This window comes from Salmo salar, chromosome ssa04, assembly GCF_905237065.1.
Source record: "Salmo salar chromosome ssa04, Ssal_v3.1, whole genome shotgun sequence".
NCBI lineage: Eukaryota > Metazoa > Chordata > Actinopteri > Salmoniformes > Salmonidae > Salmo > Salmo salar.
In genome coordinates this window covers 23264833-23286335 of record NC_059445.1, presented here as the reverse complement: position 1 = coordinate 23286335, position 21503 = coordinate 23264833, and the positions used below count along the sequence as shown (strand labels likewise).

General features: G+C 41.0%; 1 protein-coding gene across 1 annotated transcript; it reads left to right on the top strand.

Annotated features, from left to right (window-relative positions):
• The first annotated feature begins 1754 nt into the window (after window positions 1-1754).
• Window positions 1755-5302, top strand: LOC106602551 (uncharacterized). The gene is made up of 2 exons (XM_014195235.2): window positions 1755-1898; window positions 3820-5302. Exon 2 carries the CDS (start codon window positions 3834-3836, stop codon window positions 4851-4853), a length of 1020 nt encoding a protein of 339 aa, XP_014050710.1. The 5' UTR covers window positions 1755-1898; window positions 3820-3833; the 3' UTR covers window positions 4854-5302.
• The last annotated feature ends 16201 nt before the right edge of the window (window positions 5303-21503 follow it).

The following is a 21503-nucleotide window of genomic DNA, read 5'->3' as shown; positions in this document are numbered from 1 at the left end:
ATTACAGTCTAGCGGTATTGGTTGTTAGCTAACACCGCAACTCCAGCCAACATGTTTCAGAACAATATCGATACTGAATTTATTACTGTGTACTAGTTCTATAGGTTTGAGGGCAGCTTGATGTAGTGTGACTAGATGTTATATTGCCCTGTTGATTGATGCACTTGATTTATCTGAGAGAGAAAAAACACACAAAAAAACGAATGTCGTTGGGCAGTTAATATCATTGTTTAAATAATACTTGGGGTGGAAATTAAATATTAATTACATATTATACTGTTTAATTAGACATACTATGCTGTTTTTCCTTAGAGAATGGTCTATTATGTTATGTTAGTATTTTTACTGATACAAGTTGTCGTGTGACTTAGTAATAAGTCTGGGAGTTCAGATAAGAGTCCTTTGGGGTACGACTGCAGTATGTGACATTCTGTTTTAACAATCTACAGGAATTTAGATGTGTGGAAACATGCAGGAAGGAACAGAAAACGGTTGCAACGACAACTATCTTAATCTGCACAGACAAAATTGTTGTTTGAAAGATCTGCAGTCTCTCTTCCTATCGAATTTCTCTGACATACTCTTACTTTAAAACCCCCTTTAAAAAAATATCCATCAGGACATTTTATAGAAAAATATATTCTATTCTTCGGACTAAAAAGGATTATTGTGGAAAGACGCATCATGAAATGGAGAGAGTAATTCTCAACATGTCACATCAGAATATAGGACTACATTTTTTATATTGGAATACACGTTAATCTGAGAATATATATATTCCCCTTCAGCACCTCTTCGCAAAACAAGTTTTAGAATGACACACTGTGCCTATAACCAGCAGCTTTGCAAATTTGGGTGTTGCAGGAGGCGTTAAGTGAACGCCCATAGTTACCAATCCAGTTGTGTAATTTGAAAGGAAAGCATTGTCATTAGATGTAGCTCAACTAAAAACATTCCAGCATAACACTGTATAACTTCTGTGTTGATAAAATGCTGTTTATAGTACTGGAATTAAACAGGATTTTACACTGTCGCCTTATTCTGCTAAACAGGTTCTTCGTTGTCACACTGACACGTGAAAGAATGAATGATTCAGGGCAGGCAATGCAAAATATGTTGTTTGCATTACCTGCCCTGAGGCATTGATTCTCTCATGTGTCCGTGTGACAACGAAGAACCTGTTAGTACAGTTTGTCCTCTTTCAGGTCAAGTTTTGTGACTGTGTGACATGGAAATGGCACAAGAATTAAAATGTTTTTATCAAAGGTTGGTTTTCAGCGTTCCATGTACCTCTTACGTCAGAGACATCTCTGAATCTAAAGAATATGTGGCATTGAAAGTATGACTCATGTCTTAAATACTGAGTTGATTCTAAATGAATGTGTATATGTTAACGTACCGGTACTCTCTCTAGAGGGGATTAATGAAAAATACAAACCACACAGTGTGGTTGCTTTAAAATAATTACAAGATTTGAAAAGGTTGGCACTGCTCATCGTTTTCAGCATTCTATGAAATGTATTGTGCTTACCGGCTTGAATTTAATTTTGGACAGTTGAAAGCAAGCCATTTCAATTCATGTATTGAAATTATTCTCAGATCCAATTAACAAATTGGAGTTTGTATTTTGTGTTAATAAGCATACTGATAAACTGTGATTTTAGTTGAGAGTTGGCAACAACAAAAAATGTTTTACAAAATAATATTAGGAGATTATAGTGTTAAATAGCCTTGGCTTTATGCCCTTGGAACTTTGGGGAGTGGTTAGGACACGTCTACATTCTGCATATAAACAACTCGGCAGGCTAAAATTTAAACTATTGCTATACAATTGTAACTCCATGGCAGCCTAGCATATTACCAGTTCATGAACATTGAATATACTTGATTCAAAATAGGTAAGTGGTCAATTTGAATTATTTATTTGGCAGCAATGTACAATTGTAAACCTGTCTTCTGCATAATGATGGACATAAGGAAGTAAGCTGGTTGGTTACAGAAAGTCTTGGTTGTTTTATTAGCCTAGTTGGACAAGACGTTCAAGGTTTACTCAAAGACGGTATCTTGCAATGAGGCTTGACTGATTGAAGACAACAATGTAGGCCTAAATGTTTTCGAATTGTTTTACAAGTACACCTACCCAGCTTTTTTTGTTAAGTTCCTTAAATGTGCTGAGAATGTACCAAAGCCAAGCCACTATCCTTCAACATTCCCAGGGAAGGATGTTGGCAAAATAACCACAGGACAACAATACTCTCACAACGCTTTATGGTTCTTACAACATTTTGTGCTAGCTGAGAAGTCTGTATTGAAATGCAAATTCCTTGGCGGTAAGGGAGAGGGGAGAGGGGCTCAGAAGGTTGATCACGTGATCATCTGTTTAATGACGGCTAAAATATGAAAGGGAGAGGGTATTTTGTATTAGGATTTTTATTTATAATTATATGTGGATTAATAAATAGTAACCCAACTGGGATACATTCCCATTACCCACAGATCTAGCCTCAGATTACCATAACCCCAATACTGATCTGTTATCGATGATGAAAAACATCTCACCCTATCGGATTGTCTTCTTTCCAGTTACTAGGCTACCTGTCCCATAGGTCCACAGTCCCTCGTTCGATTTGAAGAAAGTTAGCTAGGCATTTCACTGTACTTGTGCATGTGACATTACAACTTGAAGCACATCCCGTAGTGTCCTGTTCTAGTCCTAGGCCCTACTGTATGTCTCATGCCCAGTTAGGCCCCAAGTCTCCAGCAGTTTGTGGCTATGAGTCCCCTGCCTTATGAGGCCCTAGGCCTCCTGTCCTGCCAGGGTCTCAGCCACCTGACTTGGGGTACCCACCATTTCCTGAACCGGTGTGCCTGCTGTCTTCAGGCGTGTACACCTAAGCTGGTACCCTCCTGGCCTCCATGCATGGCCCCGAGAAATTATACTACTCCTCTAGTTTTACAGTCAGATGCAACTTGACTGTCCTGCCTTTGTAGACACCTTTGATTATATCTATTTTATTGTTCAGATTTCCATGGAAGGGCACATAGGCAGAACAGCAAAGACACAATGAGGGTGAAGTCCACCTGTAGTTAGTGTGTGTTTCTGTCGTGTTGATAAGAGGATGCAAACCATTTACTCAATGACCACTCTGTAGAGACAATGACAGAAAAGTGTGTGTCCTTTTTCTCTTGGAACAGACGATTAAATAAATGTTTCACTCGTACTCTTTGGCAAGCAAACAGTGACAGAAAAATAATGTATTCACCTTATTTGTTAGATATGTAACAATTATTTACCTAAACAGTGAAATAATTCTGTCCTGCTAATGCTGAGTTATATGGTGTCCACTCTAGCTTCCTGGTGAAAAAATCTACAGTTGGCATTCAGTGACAGGATGTGTGGTGTTGTAACTGGGATAGAGAGGAGTAGAACAAAGGCCTCAATGGTTCTTAAACATCCTGGCCTGGGAAATTATGCCAGGGTCGGGGGTTAAGATAACTCCAGGGGCAGATAAAGACAGGATGGGCCCAAAGTGGCTTATGGTGCCCCCCAATGAGAGGGGTGGAACCAATAATTCTGGGTATTAGCTATATGAACTGTGAATTGTCTGTATGATTCAGGCTCTCAGCCTAACAGGCAGAACAAGACTGTTGGGCTGATGGTTTCGTTATTGCAATAATTAATCGATTCTAAATAAAGATGATTGCTTGAAGAAATGACCAAGTCTTTCTCAGTGCTGAATTTCCATGACAAAACCCACTCTTATTCTCTCTTTCTCTCCATCTTTCCACCTTTTCTACCTTGCCCTCCCTCCTTTCTAGAGAACATCATAACCATGGAGACACTGAACGAAATCGATCGCCTCCAATCATCTGGCTTTGGTAGACCCCTACCCAGACATGGGCTTCTTCTCCTTCACTGGTTCTCCCATGAATATGTCACATTCAACAACGACAGCGAGATGGTGACAGTTCGCAACCCTAAGAAGAAGGCGTTCGGCTTCCACCGCTTCATCGACAACCAATTGCTCCCAGACCAGGGATTTCCATTCTACGAGGTGGGCAATTTGAAAGCACCAGGGTCTGAGAACCTGCCTGATTCTGTCATCCAAAACCACACAGAAAACAATGATGACAGCAACATAGACCGGATCATCATCAGCCTCCAGTCAGACCGTGTGTTGGACAGGATCTACGTGACCCAACAACATCATCACAGAGGTGCTTTTGACCCCCAGCGCACCTATCGCATCAGTAAGGGGTTGATCAGTATCATCCGTAAACTGGAGCTGGATGAGCTCCTGGAGCAGACTGGATATTTTCTTCCTTGCCCTCCCTCCATTGACACACTGAACGAAATGAGACAACTCCAGTCATCTGGCTTTGGTATACCCCGGCCTAGACATGGCCTTCCTCTCCTTCACTGGTTCGCCCATGAATACGTCAAATTCAACAAAAAGGGTGAAATGGTGACAGTGCGAAGCCCCAAGAAGAAGGCGTTCGGATTCCACCGCTTCTTCGACAACATAGAGGAGCATGATGGCCAGTGTAACCAACTGCTACCTGACCAGGACTTACCATACTACGAAGTGGGCAATCTGAATGCCCCAGGGTCTGACAAACTACCGCATTATGTCAGCGAAAACCACACAGGACACAATAACGACAGCAACATAGACCGGATCATTATCAGCCTCCAGTCAGACCTGGTGTTGGACAGAATCTACGTGACCCAACATGATCATCACAGAGGTGCTTTTGACCCTCAGCACACCTATCGCATCAGTAAGGGGTTGATCAGTATCATCCGTAATCAGGACCTGGATGAGCTCCTGGAGGAGACTGGATACTCTTAAGACTTTCCCCCCTGGCCAAGGGCATATAGACAGAGGCATCGTAAACATAATAATTTTTTAACCTAATTTCTGATGGTCAAATCCAAGATCTCTAACTGAATTATTTATTTTCTTACAAATGTATACTAGACATGGGTATGTGTCACGTCCTGACCAGTAAAGGGGTTATTTGTTATTGTAGTTTGGTCAGGACGTGGCAGGGGGTGTTTGTTTAGAGTGTTTCGGGGTTTGTTGGGCTATGTTCTATGTTAGTATATTTCTATGTTTATCTTGTATGTCTAGTTCTATGTTTAGTTGACCTTCAATTGGAAGCAGCTGCTCCTAGTTGCTTCTAATTGAAGGTCCTATTTAAGAGGGGTGTTTTTTCTATGGGATTTTGTGGGTAGTTGTTCCTTGTTTAGTGTTTGTGCACCTGACAGGACTGTTTCGTTTTGTTTTCTTTTTTTGTATACATATTTATTTGTTTCTCCATCTTCAAAATAAAAAGACGATGAGTATACATATTCCCGCTGCATTTTGGTCAAATCCTTACGACAAGCGTGACAGTATGACATCATGTCTTCGATATTCCCCATCCATTATCTGTTGTGAATGTTTTTATTTAGATAAAGGGCCTTGTTTTCAGATGTTTCACATCCTGCCACGTTTTTTTGTTATTTTTCCCCAACCATTTCACCTGTGTGGTGGAAATTCTACCTTTAACTAATAACGAGGAGAGGCAAAATCAACAATCAATCAAGGTATTACTTTTATTAAAAACGTATTATAATAAGGAGGCTGGTCGGACCACCCACGCAGGTGAAATGGAGAGAGAGCCTGCTGTACAAAGAGTACAGGAACATTTATATAGTCAAGCTACCCCATGCAAGCATCTGCAAAACACGTGCCCCTATGTATGTGTATGTGTGTGTGTGAGGGAAGACAACTGGGTGAAAAGGTTGCCTCAGTCTGTCGCAACTGAGTGAGACAACAGGAGCCAGAATGACAGGAAGTCACTCCAGATATACTACCTCTATGTATGGTCATACTGGGCACACACACAGAACACACACAAAACATGAATCTTTCGCCCAGAAACAGGCTCCAAACAGAACAATAGCTTTATCACTGGTGTGCAGAATATAGCACTTCGCCCTGTCTCCAGTTAAGCTAAGAGGAACCAGTTAATTTCTGTCAGCTCTTGGCTGAGCGCCCATGTATCATGGGGTCATTCTACACACACAGAACAGTTAGAGCAGGCCTCTTATTAATACACACACACTTTTCTATCTTATATGAGTTAGTTAAAGAAACTATCCCAAGCCCAATGCCTAGGCCTAAAGAAGGATATTTTAGTACACAAGCATTAGTAAGGTTCAACAGAAAATGCCCTCACACCTGCAATAGTTATTGCCACACTAGTCAGAACTAGGAAACTGTAGTTCTACACGTGCTGCCAGTGGTCATTGTAGTATGTAAATCTTTGTGGGGCAAACAAAAAATGTTTTTGTAGATGAATGCCAGCAAAGCCACTACACAACACTAAACAATACATTAATTGCACTATAACGGTGAAAACGGTGACCACAAACTGTTTTGGCCTACATAAAGCTGTCTCACCAGCATTCCCAACACAATACCACTGCTACACCTGGCTATCAGCGGAGCCTTGTCTGCCTTTAAAAAAAACATAGCTGATATGGCTGACTTGCTTAAACAAATGTGGTTTCTACTGACAATTAAGATGTACAAACTATGGTATAAGGGGACGACCAGCGGATAAGAGGGAATCTGTAATTTCGATTAAGACATTAATGAGCGCGCTAGGATGGACGTAGTCAATATAACTATTTGTTCAGCACTTTTGAAATGTACAGCGACAGAATTCAGAACATGGGCCATTATTACAGTATTCTCCCTGTACACCAAGTCAGAAACGTAGGATAAATAAAGAGGGCATATAAGCAGACAATGAAAGCTCTTACAATGTTCAATGATGACATTTTTCAAAAACAGGCTATAGGCTACATGTGCACCACCAAGTCAGAACAGTAGGCTAAATTATGAACAGCTTACTACACAACATACACTTAGTATTACTTTCTTAGCTGCAGGATACATATCTCCCTGTCATATTACATAATTTATGCAGCAGCATACAATACATTTTTTGACTCACCCTGTTCTGCTGTGATCACTGGAACAGGAAGGTGGCGCGGTGGTTCTTCGTGGGCAAATTTTGTCATCAAACTTTGTCATCAACGTCTGGCATTCTGTCACGTCCTGACCAGTTAAGGGTTATTTGTTGTTGGAGTTTGGTCAGGATGTGGCAGAGGGTATTTGTTTTATATGGTTTGGGGTGGTGGTGTAGGTAGTAGGTCGTTTTATTTATGTATTCCGGGGGTTTTGGGCACTGCTCTGTGTTTATGTATTTCTATGTTTAGTTAGTTAGTTGTGGGTATAGGTTCTAGGTTTGTTTTCTATGTATAGTTAATTGGGATGGGACTCCCAATTGAAGGCAGGTGTGTTGAGTTGCCTTTGATTGGGAGTCCTATATAATAGGGTGTGTTTGTCTTTGTGGGTAGTTGTTTTTGCACTGCGTTTTGTATAGCCTGCAAAACTGTTGCTGTCGTGAGTATCAGTTATTATTTTCCCCCTGTGGATGCTTTACTTTTGTTTATTAAAAAAACTATGAGTATCCACATACCCGCTGCAGTTTGGTCAATTCAACACGGCACCTTTTGTGACACATTCTCTGGATGTAAGGTGCTTTCAGACAACAGGGAAAAAAACTAAGTTGAATCATTACGCCAGTGATCTTCAGGTTGGAGCTCTCGAAAGAGGCCCAAGTTCCCGACTTGGAATTCCGAGTTTAATGACCGTTCAAAACATATTTTCACAGTAGGAGCTCGTTTTCCCAGTTGTCTTGAACTCACTGAAGTCTGACATTTCCCAGTTCTGAGTTTCCAGTTGTTTAGAATGCAGCAACTGTCATACTGGATTGACAGCATGGCCAATGTTGAATGTTTATCCTTTTAAGCTTGGAAAAGAAACCCTTAAACTGAGACTTGGACAACGCACGCACTACACTGAATAGCAGGCTTGTGATTGCTTTGCAGTTAGCCACTGATTCCTTCCAAACCACTTATTGTTGAATTTTTCTAATTCCAACTTGTGTAATGTTTATGTCCAATGGCCGTTGAGCACCGATACGTTTTATCTATAATTTCTCTTCATAATTTCTCTTCATATGACAAGGCTTGAAAAGGATTTTGCAGTCGATTATTGACTTGATTCATGATGATTACTGCTAGCTTGCTACTAAGATTATGAAAGTATGATGTTGTCATGATCAGTCCAATCAAAGCTAAGGTAGAGATAACATGATTTGACGTCATTTTATCTGTGGCCCATGACCTTGAGCCTTTTTGGATGGGCACCTATAATGTAACTCTATGGCAGCACCGAAGGGCATGAATTTTCAAGCTCTCCCGTAGATTTTGCGGTGATGTAGTGTCCCCATGAGTGACAGAACACTGAGCCAATCACGGTGCAATTAGAGAACATTACCAACCCCTACACTTCGTATTTTCCGCTAGCTGCCCCACCACCACAGAATGCACTGAGCTAGGCAGAAACACCTGCATTTTGGAGCAGCCTTACTCAAAGAAGCAAAAAAGAAACAATTTTTGTATGTGGCTTTATTAACTCAATTTTTTATTTTATTTACATTGTTTGCAAACTGATATGTGACACGTATCAATGCCAAAATAACATGCAAAACAGGCACAAAAATAGTTACTTTTTTAAAGCTAAACAGGTGGGTCTCAAAACAGGTGGGTCTCTGCCCCACCTGCCCTGAATGACGGGTTGCCACTGCGTGCTGCATTCAAACAATTAGCAAGTCAGAAATGTCTGAGTTTCATAGTTCCGACAAGCACGTGAACACGGCTTAAGTGTGTGTGTGTTTGTGGAGGGATTAATGTTTGTAATAAAATAATTGATTAGTTAATGAGTTGTTTTTTATTTAAAATGTTTAGTACAAAATGTTGAATGTATCAATAACATTAGTCTCAAAACATTCCAAATCCAATAACCGGGAAACTCTGGTTTCTAACGTGAAAACATCAACACCACACTTTGAACAACAGCCTATACTGTACTGTTTGACCATTATATCGTTATTCAAATGAAATAAAACTTATTTACATAGAATAATGTTTTACAAAAGTAAATAAATTATCCATTTATCTGAAACCTGGGTCGTTCCACCAATTAGGTGCCTTTTGAGTAATGTAACCTAATTTTAAAACTCTGTCTTAAAGAGCACATGTTCAATTTAAAAGTCTAAGGGCCCAGGTGTAAGTCACACAACCAGTGCTGGACATGGAGCCAAGATGGAGAACCTAACTTGCTAATTATCTAACTTTTCTATCTCTGCAATTTTGTGTTTGCCAGACTCACGTAAGTTGCTAGCTGACCAAGATCTGTTTTATTTCAGTAACTATAACTAAAGTCTAAGGGCCCGGGACTGGGTTTCTATTAAGCTAACATATGGAATTCTTTTAAAATGGTCATACCAAGGATCATTTAGCTATTTCATTTTTATGTATGAAAATATATTTTGGAAATTATTTGATTAAACATTGAATTCAGCCTTACTGCTATTAGCCCATAGAAACACATTAAATAACAGATTCTGACATGGAAAAACAGTCAAAAATAAATCTAAAGGAGTTATGTTTTTGAAGTGTCTGTGCTATATCTGAGAGAGATAAGAAAGCTCATAAAAAAACAATAATTAGTGTAATTACCTGTATACCTTTCACGTGGAAATGCCTTATTCACTTCCATACATTTTTTCATCCCGGTCCCGGGATACCTTCAGATGAGTCCCATGACGCCTTGTGGGGTTGTAGAGCAAAACACCATCATGCTCATGAGAGTCTTATCTTTCCATACAGGGATCATATTAGTTTGGATGCTACAGACGTTTTTGTGAGAACGTGGTCTGACAAACCCCGCTGAAGCTCTGCCACCTTCCACCACAGATGTGGAAGGCTGACATCGACGGATGAGATAGATTGAGACGCAGCCCATGCAAAAAAATACACATCTCTTGCAGAAACAGACAGATTTTGATGGGGATTAAAAAATAACAATAACACTTTTCCCATCTCAAGATGTTAAATAAAAAAATACAATAGTGACTATTAAGTGCCAAATAAGGTAATAGGGTTGACAACTTCATCTTAAATCAGCAATAAATCCCCTTGTGATGCTTTTACACTATGATTTTACTATTAGATGTTCAATGTGTCTTTTGAAAAAAATATAGTTACACCATATTAAAACAAGAGTTCAGCTCACGTAACAGGGTTGACCTTAAAATGAGGGACAGGTGTGGGGGGGTTACCTTAAAGTGAATCACTAATAAAAAAGAATCTTCTGAAATAACTTTGTCAAAGCAACCAAATAACTAGGGCATTACAATGATGGTGAAAACTTGGAGAAATATTGGGGTTAAGTGGGTTAAAATCTTCCTAGAAGTCACAGATGATGCACAGAGGGACATACAGTTGAAGTCAGACGTTTATATACACATTAGCCAAATACATTTAAACTCAGTTTTTCACAATTCCTGACATTTAATCGTAGTAAAAATTCCCTCTTAGGTCAGTTAGGATCACCACCTTTTTTAAGAATGTAAAATGTCAGAATAATAGTAGAGAGAATGATTTATTTCAGCTTACATTTATTTCATCACATTCCCAGTGGGTCAGAAGTTTACATACACTCAATTAGTATTTGGTAGCATTGCCTTTAAATTGTTTAACTTGGGTCAAACGTTTCGGGTAGCCTTCCACAAGCTTCCCACAATAAGTTGGGTGAATATTGGCCCATTCCTCCTGACTGGTGTAACTGAGTCGAGTTTGTAGGCCTCCTTGCTCACACACACCTTTTCAGTTCTGTCCACAAATTGTCTATAGTTAAGGTCAGGGCTTTGTGATGGCCACTCTAATACCTTGACTTTGTTGTCCTTAAGCCATTTTGCCACAACTTTGGAAGTATGCTTGGGGTCATTGTCCATTTGGAAGACCCATTTGTGACCAAGCTTTAACTTCCTGACTGATGTCATGAGATGTTGCTTCAATATATCCACATAATTTTCCTGCCTCATGACGCCATCTATTTTGTGAAGTGCACCAGTCCCTCCTGAAGCAAAGCACCCCCACAACACCCCCGTGCTTCACGGTTGGGATGGTGTTCTTTGGCTTGCAAGCGTCCCCCTTCTTCCTCCAAACATAATGATGGTCATTATGGACAAACAGTTCTACTTTTGTTTCATCAGACCAGAGGACATTTCTCCAAAACGTATGATCTCTGTCCCCATATGCAGTTGCAAACCGTAGTCTGTCTTTTTCATGGCGGTTTTGGAGCAGTGGTTTCTTCCTTGATGAGCGGACTTTCAGGTTGTCGATATAGGACTTGTTTTACTGTGGATATAGATACTTTTGTACCTGTTTCCTCCAGCATCTTCACAAGGTCCTTTGCTGTTGTTCTTGGATTGATTTGCACTTTTCGCACCAAAGTATGTTAATCTCTAGGAGACAGAACGTATCTCCTTCCTGAGCGGTTTGACGGCTGAGTGGTACTTGCGTACTATTGTTTGTACAGATGAACGTGGTACCTTCAGGCGTTTGGAAAATTGCTCCCAAGGATGAACCAGATTTGTGGAGGTCTACAATTTTTTTTCTGAGGTCTTGGCTGATTTCTTTTTATTATCCCATGATGTCATGCAGAGGCACAGAGTTTGAAGGTAGGCCTTAAAATACATCCACATGTACACCTCCAATTGACTCAAATGATGTCAATTACCCTATCAAAAGCCATGACATCCTTTTCTGGAATTTTCCAATCTGTTTAAAGGCACAGTCAACTTAGTGTATGTAAACTTCTGACCCACTGGAATTGTGATACAGTGAATTAAAAGTGAAATAATCTGTCTGTAAACAATTGTTGGATAAATTACTTATGTCATGCACAAAGTAGATGTCCTAACCGATTTGCCAAAACTATAGTTTGTTAACAAGAAATTTCTGGAGTAGTTGAAAAATGAGCTTTAATGACTGCAACCTAACTGTATGTAAACTTCTGACTTCAACTGGATGTCAAAATGCTGAATTTTCGCAACGTAGCAAGTCTTCATATTTAAAAAATCTGATTTACTGAATTTTCCATGTGATCTATGATATATTCCAGGGCACGTAATTTAATATAACAGGCTTAACAATTCAATATTCATGCACAAAATCTACTTAAAATATCAAAGGGACGCAAAAGGCACTAATTTCATGGAACGACACACCTACAAGATGAATGATCCAGAGTTGCTTTGCTTTCTTAACAGTCTTGTCCATATCCTGCTTCTTATTCTAATCTCCTGACAGAAGATCTCTGTGTCTTAATCGTCTTTCTTCTTTCCACCATCTTCCTGTTTTCTTTCTTTGTGGATGAACAGCATATGCCTGTTGAGGTTAACCTTGTAATTGAAGCTTTTTCCACATTCTCCACACTTAAATGGTTTCTCTTCCATGTGAATCATTATATGTTTGGTTAAGTCACTCTTTTGCTTGAAGCTTTTCCCACAATCACCACAGCTAAATGGTTTATTTTCCGTGTGAGTCAGTAAATGAGAAGTTAGGTTCCTCTTCCTGTTGAAGCTTTTCCCGCAGTCACCACAGCTAAATGGTTTTTCTCCTGTATGATTCTGGATATGATCAATGAGGGTCTCCTTGCGATTGAAGCCTTTCCCACAAAACCCACAATGAAATGGTTTTTCTCCTGTGTGAATCATTTTATGTCTGTTCAGGGTCTGCCTGCGAGTGAAACTTTTCCCACAGTCACCACAACAAAATGGTTTCTCCCCTTTATTCTTTCCATTTTCGTTCTGTTTTCTTTCTTTGTGGACAAGCAGTATATGCCTGTTAAGGCTAACCTTGTGATTGAAGATTTTTCCACAGTCACCACAGTTAAATGGTTTCTCTCCAGTGTGAATCAAAATATGTTTGGTTAGTTCTCCCTTCAGTTTAAAGCTGTTCCCACAGTCTCCACAGCTAAATGGTTTCGCCTCTGAATGAATCCTCGAGTGCATCTTCAGTCTCTCAACCTGAGTAAAGCATTTGCCACAGTCATGGCAGCAATGAGTTTTTTTAGACGTGGTGTTGTTTTTTTTAGATTTCCTCAAAAGTTTGAGATCCAACAGTTTAGAGTCACTCCCTCTGTCCTCCACAGTTTGTGTCTGGGGAAGATCACATTCACTATTCACACAAGGAGGAGCGAATATGAACTCTATGATGTCAGCCTCCTGTTCCTGAAGCTGCCCTACATCCTGACTGGTCCTGATTTCCTTCTGCTCCTCTTTAATCTGTGTGGGCACTGTGCCCTCCTGTCCCAGACTGGGGCTCCAATCCTGCGCACAGTGCTGCTGCTCAGGTGTAACCTCCTCCTCAGAGACAGCGAGAGAGAACTGGAGGGAGTCTATTTTACGTAGTTTTATCTCCGGTGTGATCTGTAGAAGTCTCTGAAGCCGGTAATTCTCCTGTTTAGAACGGGAAATCTCCTCCCGGTACTCCTCTACCACTTTCTCTACTACGTCAAAAATCTCCACTGCAGCCACCATTAAACGCTCACTAACAAACACACTCAAAGACTGTAGTTTAGACATTTTTAGAGAACTGAGAGTTCGGTATTCAGTTCACTGCATCTAAACCCACGCAAAGAATATGCCTGGTGCAAAATCTAAACAATCTTCCCTCTAACTCTACTTCCGTGTTGTTTTCTTCTTTTGTGTTTGTCAGCGGTTGGCTAGTCCCAAAAAAGAAAACAGCGCCCCTAGCTGGATAGTTTAAAGGTTGATATGGCGAGTGATCATGTAAAATGTTAAAAATAATCAATATAATAATGGAATTTATACAACGAGTGGTTCTAATTCTGAATGCTGGTTAAACCACATTCCAGCCGATGTCTATTCCACAATAGTAATCTATGACGTTAAAATGCCTATGTACTCTGTTCCATCTGACTGAGCAATCCACTGTCTCATCAGCCCAGCTAAGCAATTTATAAACTTGATCTCCACTATAAAAAGCATCTAGACATTATCTCATATTTCTTTTAGACTAACATTTTATTTTAATCAGCCGAGATTTGTATAAAACTTTCTGTCTGTCTCTCCGACATTTGCAACATTGTTTTAATATTCAAATTCGATCTCCAGCTGTCCCATAGTAATGAACGTGTTGGGAGTCGGGACAAGACAGACAGGCAGGCAGCGTTTCTCAGCCAGTCGAAATCATGAATCTGCTGTTATAATTTTTATGGATATACACAAAGAAATGTCAATAAAAAAGGTCAAATGATACGAATGTCAGCTAGTTTTAACCGAACCGATAGAATGAATGACCAGCCAGCTTCGGTAGCAATCATAGATTTGTGGCGGGACTATATCTTGTGGAAGGATGAAATAGAATGAATAAATTAATCAAAATAACATTGTTAATGAAAATATGTCAATCCTTATTTCAATTTGTTGGTAACCTGTTGTTTGGAGGATATATTGGCACTGGTGTTGTTAGGCACGAGATGAAGTTGAGGGCCGGCAAACCGTGCCAATATATCCTCAAAACAACAGGTTACCAACAAATTGAAATAATAAAATCCCACACATGCTGATGAAAAACTAAATATTTATGACTTCATTAGATTAAGAAAGCAATGGGTACACCTATGTGCCACAGCACCATAAGCAGAAAACGTAACGTATTGTCTGCTTTATGGTTAGCCTATTTCTTTGTAAATCAACAGATACTGTGGAAAACAATGGGTCATAAAATGACTGGTTGTTTAAAGTAATGAAATTACATCTGGAAAAGAGTGTGGATTGTTGGTACATAAGTGCACATTTTAGTTTTATCTCAGCACTATCACACGTGTTTCTAATCAAGTACATGATGATTGGTTAATTAGTTGATTTTATTCGCAACACCAGTTATTAATAACATAATTTCACCATGCTCTCATCACCCCTGAGATATATTCCAAAACAAACGACCACGAATTCTCGTTTCTATAACGTGAAAATAACAACATAACAGCTGCGTAACAACAGCTTATTTACATCAAAAGTTTTACAAAAGTAAAAATCTGAAACCTACATGAAGGATGTGGAGTTTCCTTGCTTTCCTAACAGTGTTGTCCATATCCTGCCTCCTTATTCTTAAACCTATTCCCCTTCAGGAGACTGAAAAGATTTGGCATGGGTCCTCAAAAGGTTCTACAGCTGCACCATCGAGAGCATCCTTACCTGGTATGACAACTGCTCTGCCTCTGATTGCAAGACACTACAGAGGGTAGTGCATACGGCCCAGTACATCACTGGGTCCAAGCTTCCTGCCATCCAGGACTCCAGTCACCCTAGTCATAGATTGTTCTCTCTGCTACCGCATGGCAACCGGTACCGGAGCGCCAAGTCTAGGTCCAAGAGGCTTCTAAACAGCTTCTACCCCCAAGCCATAAGACTACTGAACATCTAATCAAATGGCTACCCAGACTATTTGCATTGCCCTCCCCACCTCTTTTACACTGCTGCTACTCTCTGTTATTATCTATGCATAAGTCACTTTAATAACTCTACCCACATGTATATATACTGCTCAAAAAAATAAAGGGAACACTAAAATAACACATCCTAGATCTGAATTAATGAAATAATCTTATTAAATACTTTTTTCTTTACATAGTTGAATGTGCTGACAACAAAATCACACAAAAATAATCAATGGAAATCCAATTTATCAACCCATGGAGGTCTGGATTTGGAGTCACACTCAAAATTAAAGTGGAAAACCACACTACAGGCTGATCCAACTTTGATGTAATGTCCTTAAAACAAGTCAAAATGAGGCTCAGTAGTGTGTGGCCTCCACGTGCCTGTATGTCCTCCCTACAATGCCTGGGCATGCTCCTGATGAGGTGGCGGATGGTCTCCTGAGGGATCTCCTACCAGACCTGGACTAATGCATCAGCCAACTCCAGGACAGTCTGTGGTGCAACGTGGCGTTGGTGGATGGAGCGAGACATGATGTCCCAGATGTGCTCAATTGGATTCAGGTCTGGGGAACGGGCGGGTCAGTCCATAGCATCAATGCCTTCCTCTTGCAGGAACTGCTGACACACTCCAGCCACATGAGGTCTAGCATTGTCTTGCATTAGGAGGAACCCAGGGCCAACCGCACCAGCATATGGTCTCACAAGGGGTCTGAGGATCTCATCTCGGTACCTAATGGCAGTCAGGCTACCTCTGACGAGCACATGGAGGGCTGTGCGGCCGCCCAAAGAAATGCCACCCCACACCATGACTGACCCACCGCCAAACCGGTCATGCTGGAGGATGTCGCAGGCAGCAGAACGTTCTCCACGGCGTCTCCAGACTCTGTCACGTCTGTCACGTGCTCAGTGTGAACCTGCTTTCATCTGTGAAGAGCACCGGGCTCCAGTGGCGAATTTGCCTGCACGGTGTTGGGCTGTAAGCACAACCCCCACCTGTGGACGTCGGGCCCACATACCACACTCATGGAGTCTGTTTCTAACCATTTGAGCAGACACATGCACATTTGTGGCCTGCTGGAGGTCATTTTGCAGGGCTCTGGCAGTGCTCTTCCTTGCACAAAGGCGGAGGTAGTGGTCCTGCTGCTGGGTTGTTGCCCTCCTACGGCCTCCTCCACGTCTCCTGATGTACTGGCCTGTCTCCTGGTAGCGCCTCCATGCTCTGGACACTACGCTGACAGACACAGCAAACCTTCTTGCCACAGCTTGCATTGATGTGCCATCCTGGATGAGCTGCACTACCTGAGCCACTTGTGTGGGTTGTAGATTCTGTCTCATGATACCACTAGAGTGAAAGCACCGACAGCATTCAAAAGTGACCAAAACATCAGCTAGGAAGCATAGGAACTAAGAAGTGGTCTGTGGTCCCCACCTGCAGAACCACTCCTTTATTGGGGGTGTCTTGCTAATTGCCTATAATTTCCACCTGTTGTCTATTCCATTTGCACAACAGCATGTGAAATTTATTGTCAATCAGTGTTGCTTCCTAAGTGGACAGTTTGATTTCACAGAATTGTGATTGACTTGGAGTTACATTGTGTTGTTTAAGTGTTCCCTTTATTTTTTTGAGCAGTGTATATTACCTCAATTACCTCGACTATGTACCCCCTGTACATAGCCTCGCTCTTGTTATTTTACTGCTGCTCTTTAATGATTTGTTACTTTCATTTCTTTTTTTTGTTGTATTTTTCTTAAAACTGCATTGTTGGTTAAGGGCTGGTCAGTAAGCATTTCACTGTAAGGTCTACTACACCTGTTGTATTCGGCGCATGTGACAAAATGTGATTTGATCTCGGAGATTCTATAGTAACGTCAACCTGAGGAAAAATTAAGTTTGACATTTCCAAATAAAACCATGGTTTCACCCGTGGAAGTTCAGATCCCTTCCTTGACACTCCCACCCAAGGGGTTCTATAGACACAGAAATCAAAAGTTGCATTTATGTTATCTGTCCATTCTGTGAGACATTTTGTTTGTGATCTTGTGTGCAAATGTCACATCCATAACACTGGAATTGCTGCTCTGTCTTAATTGTCTTTCTTCTTTCCATTTTTGTCCTGTTTTCTTTCTTTGTAGATGTTCATGGTCCAGGCTCAATTTGTTTCTGAAGCTTTTCCTGCAGTCACTCTCCTGTGTGTTAAGAATAACCTCTGCCTGTTAAGAGTAACCTTTTAATTTAAGCTTGTCCCACAGTCACCACAGCTAAAGGGTTTCTCTCCTGTATGAGTCCACATGGGCCTCTTCAGGGGCCCCTTAAGATTTACATTTTTTTCCCACTGAGGTTTTTTTAGACGTGATGCTGGGTTTCTTCAATGGAGGGTTTGGAACCCAATGGTGGGCTGATGTCAAGTCCTACTGGATCGCTGCTTGCGGCTGATCTGTGGCTGGAGGCACAAGAAAACATTAGTAATGTTCAGAGAATGTTATTTAAAAACATAATCATTCCGTTCTCAGCATGAACAAAACTCTCTCTATCTTGTTAAGTGCCCACTAATTGGCCACACCTGATCTTAATGAGTGCTTGTTTCCTTTGGAATGGGGCTTGTTTGAATATTCTAAAATGAACAGCTTTGTATGAGTTACAGAAACAAGGCATGCGAGCTCCATCCTGGTGGCGCAGTGGACTATAGAGAAAATAAGATCATAGGTTTGAATCTCACTGATGTTGTGCCACAATAAAAAACGAATGTTTGTATGATTAATGCCTGAGCAAATTAAACCACGTGTCCTATCTGTGCTTGTTAGTAAACGTTTTATTGAAACATGTTCTCAGAATGTTAATTCTCTTCAAATAACTTATAATTTCCATTCTCAGAACGTTACTAAAACCTCCCAGGAAAAAACTTTCAGGGAACCATTGTAAAAAGTTCTCAGAACCTCCCTGCAACCTAAAAGTTTACAATCCCAGAACAGGCAAATGTTTTACTTCCATTCTAAGAATGTTTAAAACATGTTCTTTTTTACCGGTCAGGAAACGTATGGCTTTGTTCCCAGAACCAATAGGAAACCAAAAAAAGGAACCAAATGTGCTAGCTGGGTAGTGGCCGTTTAAAGAAAACTGAACCATGGATTACAGCTTCTCTTGGCCCATAGACCACTTTCAGGGTGAGGAACAGTCTAACATCAAGTTGTAAAATACTGAACTACTTCTTTAACATCCTTTCAGAGAACTTACTGGGGTAATAATAACCAGAGTTGATTATCTTGTGATGGTATAAAAATCCCACTCAAGTGAATATTGATGCAAAACAAAACAAACACCAATTAAATTAAGATAGCAACATTTACACCTATCATCCACAGCACAATGAGGAGAAAAATGAATGATGATATGTTCCATGGTTATTTGTAAATTAACAAAGATAATATATTGTGGATTTTTGGTGCGTACATGAGCTCTAGGGAGATTCTCAATTGGGCTTCTCAAGTCCGTCCTCTCCTCGACTCATCCATCCTCCTCTCCTCTGTGACCCAGAAACTGAGGGGATTCGATTAATGCCCCAGGTGAACCATGTTAGCGTTGATTGCATGCCTCATGACGCGCAAGTGGAGACACCTCTTCTCGATTACCTTTTTCAAAAGGAGGCGAGGAGAGGACAGAGGTGAGGACGCGAGGAGTCAAGCACCCCAATTGAGATTCTCCCGTTGTTTGCATCCCAATTCTCCATACTTCTCTCAAAGTGTGCACTTGAACACTCCCCGTAAAGGATTTCAAAGCATTGAGTTGGTGTTAGCATTGGCTGAAGGGAGTTTCCATCATTATTAAATCCATCAGGACTCTAGAGAACATAATAGAACAGTGTTCCTCAATACATTCCCGGGGATCCCCAGGGAGTGCATATTTATGTTTCAGCCCAGCACTACCACAGCTGTTTCTAATGAGGGACTTGAATCAATGATTGGTTCATTAGTTCACCCCCCCCCCTTTTCCCCTCAACATTACAACATGTTTAATATATTGATAACATCAGTCTTGCCATTCTCTCACAGCCCTGAGAATTCCAGGAATTCCTGTTTCTAATAGGGTGAAAACATCAACATACTTTGAACAACAGACGTGTGAGTTTCCTCACAGACCAGGACTGGTTTCCTACAACACTCTGTACTCTTTGACCATGAAATTAAATCAAACTAATTTTACAAAAGTAAATGAATCACACATACAGTATATTTATCTTAAACCTACAACATGAATGATCCAGAGTTGCTTTGCTTTCCTAACAGAGTTGTCCACATCTTGCCTTCTTATTCCCATCTCCTGATACTCCCCTGATCTGTCTTCCTTGTCTTTATTTTATCCAATTTTGTCCTGTTTTCTTTCTTTGTGGATGTTCTATATATTACTGTCCAGGTTCAATTAGTGTCTGAAGCTTATCTCACAGTCACCACATCGAAATGGCTTCTCTCCTGTACTTTTGTGAGTCTGCATATGCACAGGTAGGATTTCCTTAAGTCTGAAGCTTTTCCCGCAGTCAACACCTGTTAAATGTTTTTTCTCCTGTGTGTGTCAGTAAATGAACAGTTAGGTTCCCCTTCCTGTTGAAACTTTTCCCGTAGTCATCACAGCTAAATGGCTTCTCTCCTGTGTCAATCAGTGCATGTTTGGTTAGTTCTCCCTTATGCTTGAAGCTTTCCCCACAGTCGCAACAGCTAAATGGTTTCTCTCCTGTATGAGCCCATATATGCCTGTTAAGGGTAACCTTCTGTCTGAAGCGTTTCCCGCAGTCACCACAGCTAAATGGTTTCTCTCCTGTATGAGTCAGTAGAGGCGCGGTTAAGGTCCCCTTGTGTCTAAAGCTTTTCCCACAGTCACCACAGACAAATGATTTCTCTCCTGTGTGAGTCTGCATATGCCTGTTAAGGCTAACCTTCTGTCTGAAGCTTTTCCCGCAGTCACCACAAACAAACAATTTCTCCCCTGTGTGAGTCAGTACATGCCTTTTAAGAGAAACCTTTTGATTGAAGCTTGTCCCACAGTCACCGCAGCTAAATGGTTTCACTCCGGTGTGACTCCGGATATGCTCAGTTAGGTTCTTCTTGTGTCTGAAGCTCTTCCCGCAGTCATCACAGCTAAATGGTGTCTCTCCTGTATGAGTCTTTATATGCTCATTTAGGGTCCCCTTGCGATTGAAGCTATTCTCACAGTGTCCACAGCTAAAGGGTTTCTCTCCTGTATGAGTCTGTATGCGCCTGCTTAGGGTCCCCTTGCAATTCAATCTTTTCCCAGTGTGAGGTTTTTGAACTGTGGTGCTGGGTTTAGTGCTGGGTTTCTTCAATGGTGGGTTGGGATCCAATGGTCGGCTGATGTCAAGTCCTACTGGATCGCTGCTTGCGGCCGATCTGTGGCAGGAGGCATCGTCTTGATTATCTGGAGGGTCACAGGGATTGTCAAGGTGGGTCACAGTGACAAAAGGTTTGAGATTCACTGGTTTAGAGTCAGTCCCTCTGTACTCCACCGTTTTTGTGAAGAGTCAAGGACTGAAGTTGATCCTCCTGATCACATTCATTTTTTCACACAGGGAGGAGTGAATATGAACTCTATGATGTCAGCCTCCAGTCCCTGAAGCTGACTGGTCCTGATTTCCTCCTGTTCCTCTTTAATCTGTATGGGCGCCGTGTCCTCTTGCCCCACATTGGGGCTCCACTCCTGCTCACAGTGCTGCTGCTCCGGGGTGGGGTCCTCTTCCTCAGAGACAGCGAGAGAGAACTGGAGGGGGTCTATTCTACATCGTTTTTATTCCGGGTGTGATCCGCAGCAGTCTCCCTAGCCGGTCATTCTCCTCTTTAAATTGGGAAATCTCCACCTGGTACTTCGCTACCACTTTCTCTATTACTCCCAAAATCTCTACTGCAGCCACAGTTAAACGCTCACTAGCAAACACACTCAAAGACTGTAGTTTAGCCATTTTCAGTGGATTGACAATCACTGGTTTAAATAACAGACTTAGCAAGAGAGAAGATGTTACAGTGTCATTCTGTTTTCACTATTTTACAACTTGATGT